This window comes from Primulina huaijiensis, chromosome 13 (genome assembly GCF_012295235.1).
Source record: "Primulina huaijiensis isolate GDHJ02 chromosome 13, ASM1229523v2, whole genome shotgun sequence".
NCBI lineage: Eukaryota > Viridiplantae > Streptophyta > Magnoliopsida > Lamiales > Gesneriaceae > Primulina > Primulina huaijiensis.
In genome coordinates, this window is record NC_133318.1 from 6314380 (window position 1) to 6320888 (window position 6509).

The 6509-nt window shown below is 46.7% G+C and overlaps 1 protein-coding gene across 1 annotated transcript; it reads left to right on the plus strand.

Moving 5' to 3' along the window:
- Positions 1-1730: 1730 nt before the first annotated feature.
- On the plus strand, positions 1731-2569 carry LOC140991171 (uncharacterized). The gene is made up of 3 exons (XM_073461126.1): positions 1731-1823; positions 1920-2172; positions 2472-2569. Exons 1-3 carry the CDS (start codon positions 1731-1733, stop codon positions 2567-2569), a joined length of 444 nt encoding a protein of 147 aa, XP_073317227.1.
- Positions 2570-6509: the final 3940 nt, after the last annotated feature.

The window sequence follows — 6509 nt, forward strand, 5'->3', positions numbered from 1 at the left end:
TTTTTTTTTTTTCAATTTTGAGGTTGATCCTTGATACCCCATAAGGATCCGGGTCGCTGATGACCCGGACACTATCAAGAGCCCGAGCACTACATATTTCCCAAGTATTTTTCGAACAGCCCGGTCTCTCGGTCAGCCCGGCCTCCCGCTCAATCATCGCCCGAGCTCTTATATAAGTACCCGGGTAATCAATTGCCCGGGTCACCTCGAGAATTGAACCACACTCGAGTATGATTGATACAGGACGTCTAATCTGTCAGAACAACTTGGGTTTGGAGTGTCCTAGAAGTCATCAGAAGATAGGGTATGGGCAGCCTAATAGGTAGCACTGGAATCGAGATACCTACCTCATCTTCTACTATAAATAGCCAGGTATTAGTGTCATTTACCGATTCTGAAATCTTTGAACTCCTAAGCATTACACATATTTTCCACCAAATATCATTTTGACTCATCTCCAACCTGCTGACTTAAGCATCGGAGTGGCCACGCCGGACACCCCTCCGGCGCCCATTCACGAGTTCTTTTCATTGTTTGCAGGTTCTATTGAAGCCATTATCTTCACTCAAATTCCCTAAAAACTATAAATTATTGATTTGACTCGTTGAGCTCCTTACCCGGCTCACCCATTTCAACGAAGTCACATCATTGGCGCCGTCTGTGGGAAGCTTGAGATTAAGGCGTTGATATGGCTCGTACTCGAAGAACTAACCAAGATAATTCCCGGGCGCACGGGGATAATACGCGTGCTTCGGGGCAGGGTGGCGGTGTTCCTCCCACAGGATCCAATCTTATTACCATGACCCCGGAGGAGTTGGCTAGAATAATCTCCGAAGCGGTGGAGAAAGCTGTGGCCAGGAAAGACACTTCTCATCAAGTTACCCCACCGGGAGGGGGGAAAGTTGATGAGCATGAGCAGGAGCAAGAGCAAGAGTGGAGGGAGGAGGAAGTGAGAGGAGAGGATGAGGAGTCTAGTGCTGGATCCAAATCACCTACCGTGGCTGAGGAGTTGTTTGAATTAAGGCAGAAAATGAAAGTTCTGGAAGGGCAGTTGGAGAGTCGTAGCATTTCTCGAGCTACTGCTAAGGGTTGCCCATTTACTGATATCATTGTCCGGGAACCTCTTCCNATCGTTGACCAAAAAAGTGCCCGGGGATTTCGAGGACTTATTATCCCGGGCAGAAAAATACATCAACATGGAGGAAGCCCAGAAGCAGAAGAGGGAAGCTGTAAGGAAAGAAAGAGGAGACCGGGTAGCTAGGCCCGAGGAGAAAGGACAGAGAAGGAATAATCCAGGACACTTCTCTCACCACGTGCCTCTTAAGATTGCCCGGGACAGAGAGGTCCAGGAATGCAGTAGGGATCTGGCCCCGGACCATCAATTATCCCGGCCTGAGAAAAGAGGATTTTGTACTCTCCATAAGGTGTGCTATCACAACACCGAGGATTGCAAAACATTGAAGGGAAACTATTCCTTCCCTTCCGCCTCAGAGCAAAGTCAAGCCAATAAGAGGCCGAGATTGCCATGGACATCTCCACAGCCAGGGTCCAACGCTCGGGGAGGAAGTATGAGGAATGTACCGAGAGGAGAGCCCGGGAGGAGAAGAGAGCCCGAGCTTGAGACAAAAAAGAATTCACCCCCTGCTACAGGATTGATAAAAATGATATCAGGAGGCTCTACTGATGGAGACTCCAACCGGGCAAGGAAGTCGAGGAGTAGGAGGGAGTGTATGGAGGTAGAGGGAATGAGGAGGAGTGAGGCGGTCATCAGTTTTGGCCCAGAGGATTTGAAGGGGGTGAATCTACCCCACAATGATGCCCTGGTTATCCAAGCCCGGGTGGCCAATTATGACATTCTGAGAGTCTTTGTGGACTCGGGAAGCTCTGTAAATGTAATTTTTAAAGATGCTTTTGTGCAGATGGATTTGCAGGGTTACCATTTGGAAGCCGTGGAAACTGCCCTCTTTGGCTTTGCTGGCCATGTGGTCTACCCGGAAGGGGAAGTTGTCCTACCATTAACCCTGGGCTCCCAGGATCTCAAGAAAACGGTGATGACTACTTTTACTGTGGTAGACTCCCCTTCATCATATAATATCATTTTGGGGAGGCCAGCTATGAATGAATTAAAAGCCGTGGCATCTACCTATCACCAAAGGATTAAGTTCCCGGTTGGTAGTTAAGTGGGTGAAGTCCGGGGAGACCAACCTTCCTCCCGGAAATGTTATGTAGAAGCTGTCCGGGTAGATCAGAGCAAAGCAAAGAAGGCAGGGAAGAAGGCCCGAACTGATGAAGTAGGTGGAAGAGCAGTTGAGAAGAGAGAAGTGCATTTCGTGGCAGAAGAGGAGCAGGAAGTTGTGGAGATTGGACCAGGCCAGCAGATCCGGGTGGCCCGAGATCTTAATATATCCACCCGGGTCAGTCTACTTAACTGTTTAAAGGCTAATATTCACGTTTTTTTTTGGTTCCAACAGGAGTTGACGGGAATCTCTCCCTTGATATCGGAGCACCAACTAAATATTCTCCCGGGATCTCACCCGATAAAGCAGAAAAAGAGACACTTTGGCCCTGAAAAGGAAAAAGTTATTGATGAACAAGTAAAAGAGCTTTTGAAAGCCGGTCACATTCGGGAAATTCAATTCCCTACTTGGCTCTCGAATGTGGTATTAGTGCCTAAATCAACAGGAAAGTGGCGCATGTTTGTGGACTTTCGCGATCTCAATAAGGCTTGTCCCAAGGATCATTATTCTTTACCCCGTATCGATCAATTGGTGGATTCCACCTCAGGCTTCGAATTGTTAAGTTTCATGGACGCATACCTGGGATGCCATCAAATCCCCCTGGCCAAGAGTGATCAGGATAAAGCCAGCTTCATCACCTCGGGAGGTACATTTTGTTATATTGTAATGCCTTTCGGGTTGAAGAATGCAGGGGCTACTTACCAGCGTCTGATGAACAAAGTCTTCGAGAAACAGCTGGGATGGAACGTGGAAGTCTATGTGGATGATATCCTGGGCAAGATCCGGGAGGTTGCCAGCTTTATTGACGATTTAGAAGAAACTTTTGCCACTCTCGTGCATTACGGAATCAGGCTTAACCCGGCCAAGTGCATTTTTGGCGTAAAGAGTGGCAAATTTTTGGGATTCATAGTGACAGATCGGAGGATTGAGGTGAATCAGGAGAAAGTCAAATCCGTGCTGTGTATGCCATCTCCTCGATCTGTCAAAGACGTACAAAAGCTGACTGGGAGGATTGCTTCCCTCTCTCGATTTATTTCCCGATCAGCACACAGGAGTTATCCTTTCTTTCAATTCTTGAGGAAGGCCCAGCAATTTGGATGGGATGACAAATGTGAACAGGCCTTCCAGGACTTGAGATCCATCTTGCAGAGCTCCCTGTGTTGGTGAAACCAGAGCCCGGGGAAAAATTATTTGTTTATTTATCCACCACAGAGTATGCTGTCAGCTCGGTTCTAATAAAAGAAGAAGGCTCCAATCAAAAGCCTGTTTATTATGTCAACCATGCTCTGAGAGGACCCGAGCTTCGGTACAGGGAAGTGGAGAAGATTGCTCTGGCCTTGATCATGACTGCCCGGAAGCTAAGGTCTTACTTCCTGTCCCATCGAATAATTGTCTTAACTAATAGTCCTTTAGGCAGGATCATGACTCATTGTGAAGTATCGGGACGAATGATCAAATGGGCAGTGGAATTAGGAGAGTATGATATCGAATACAACCCCCGGGTGGCCATTAAAGCACAAGCCTTATCAGACTTTTTGTCCGAGATGGTACAACCCGATGAAGATGAAGTATGGAGGGTGTTTGTGGATGGGGCGTCTAGCCTTGCAAGGTATGGAGTAGGTGTTGTAGTAATATCTCTTCCAGGAGAGAAGATTAAATTGGCTTTAAGAATTGATTCCCGGGTTACTAACAATGAAGCTGAGTATGAAGCTGTCCTTGCTGGAATCCGAGCTGCTAAAGAGATTGGAGCTTCTCGTGTTATTTTGTATTCTGATTCACAATTAATCACTCAGCAGATAAAGGGTTCTTATGAAGCTAAAGATGACAAGATGCTCAAATATTTACAGCTCATAAAAACCCAGGCAGCAATCTTTGTGGATTGGAGTATCGAACAAATACCCCGGGAGGAAAATGGAGAGGCAGACGCTCTAGCAAAAATGGCTGCTTCATTATCAAAAGTCAACACCCGAGAAATTTTGCATGTTTCCCGTTTGGTCCTGTCCACCGAGGAAGAAATATTACCAGTACCCGAGGACTCCTGGATGACACCATTGATTAAATTCATTACAACAAATGAATTACCTGAAGACAGGCCTCGGGCTCAAAAAATCAAGAGACAAGCTCCCAGGATTGTTCTCTTAAATAAAATCTTATACAGAAGATCATTCCAGGGACCTCTGCTAAAATGCTTATCTGAAGGAGAAGTGGATTATGTCCTCCGAGCAATACATGAGGGATGTTGTGCTGAGCATCTCGGAGGCATGGCTTTGGCCCGGAAGACAATGCTTGCCGGGTTCTGGTGGCCAACTCTTAGCCAGAATTCTGCTCAAGTGGTCCAGGCTTGTGAGAGATGTCAACATCACTCAAACTTCCAGCACAGTCCGGCCACTCCCATGAAGCATATCTGGGCATTTTTCCCCTTTGATCAATGGGGCATGGATATTGTTGGCCCTTTCCCAACTGTCAGGGCTCAAAAGAAGTTCTTGCTGGTGGCTGTGGATTACTTTTCCAAATGGGTAGAAGCCGAGCCATTGGCTAAAATTACTGAACAAGAAGTATTGAAATTTTTGTGGAAGAGCATTGTGTGCCGGTTCGGAGTGCCCAGAAGACTACTCTCAGATAACGGGAGACAATTTCAGGGCAAAGGAATTACATCTTGGTGTCATGAAATGAAAATCACTCAGTCTTTTACTTCTGGTGCCTACCCTCAAGCTAATGGTCAAACAGAAGTTATTAACAGAATTATTGTACAAGCATTGAAAACCAGGCTACAAGGCAAGGGAAAGGACTGGGTGGAAGAATTAACCAGTGTTCTCTGGGCGTACAGAACTACTCCCCGAGCACCTACTCAAGAAACTCCTTTCAACTTGGTATATGGTTCTGAAGCAGTCCTTCCTGTTGAGATTGGGCAAACTTCTCCCCGGGTAGAATCTTACACAGACAGCAATGATCAAAGTCGGGCCATGGAATTGGATTTGGTAGAAGAGAGAAGAGATCGAGCAATAATTCGAATGGAAGCATATCGAGGTCGGGTCATGAAATCATACAATAAAAAGGTCCGAGTTCGAGATTTTCAAATAGGGGATTTAGTCATGAAAAAAGTTAATCCTGCCGGGGATGTTGGGAAACTAGAAGCTCGGTGGGAAGGACCTTATAAAATTAACTGGAGGGTTAGCTCGAGATCTTTTTATTTAGAAGACACGCAAGGGTGCTCTCTCAAAAGGCCTTGGAATGTATTTAATTTAAAGCAGTACTATGCCTAACAGATGTAATTGATTGGTTGAAGATATAATGAAAGATCTGTTTTTCTTAAAGAGAAGTATTATATTATTTGTCGTATCTTAGACTCGGGAAAAACCAATTTAAAAGCCCAGGGCACTACATCCTGGCTCGGGGAACCACACCTCGACCATTCACAAGTCCCGGGACATGTTCCCCAACCCGAGGCTCCGCAGCCCAGGGCACTACACCCTGGCTCGGGGAACCACACCTCGACCATTCACAAGTCCCGGGACATGTTCCCCGGCCCGAGGCTCCGCACCTTGGATCTAAAAGCCCAGGGCACTACACCCTGGCTCGGGGAACCACACCTCGACCATTCACAAGTCCCGGGACATGTTCCCCGGCCCGAGGCTCCGCACCTTGGATCTAAAAGCCCAGGGCACTACACCCTGGCTCGGGGAACCACACCTCGACCATTCACAAGTCCCGGGACATGTTCCCCGGCCCGAGGCTCCGCACCTTGGATCTAAAAGCCCAGGGCACTACACCCTGGCTCGGGGAACCACACCTCGACCATTCACAAGTCCCGAGACGTGTTCCTTGGCCACACGCCTTGATTATTCTTAACTCGGCAGGATCCAGGCTAGGGACATTCATTCGTTACGAAAATATGTTCTTTTCTTATCTCAATTGTTTACTAAAAGGTCCCGATTAGTTCTCAACACTTGAAATATTTTCTTTATGTTTGCATAAAAAACAATGGTATTACTTGGCTATCAAGAGATTAATCGAGACACTATTGAAAGAAAGAATTTGTTCAATAAAAATCCGAGGACAGGAATTACAGAAATAAAGAAAAAAGAGAATACAACCCTAGTCTATATCAATATGATCGGATCCTGGCTCGTCTTCCTGGTTTTCCTCCTTCTCCTCCTCACCATCCTTGGGCAGGGATGCAATGACCAGGCCAAAATCAGGAAAATTTTCCTTATCCTGGGGTAAGAGTCCAGCTCCCTCAAATTGTTCCCAACACTTGTCAAAACCGATCTT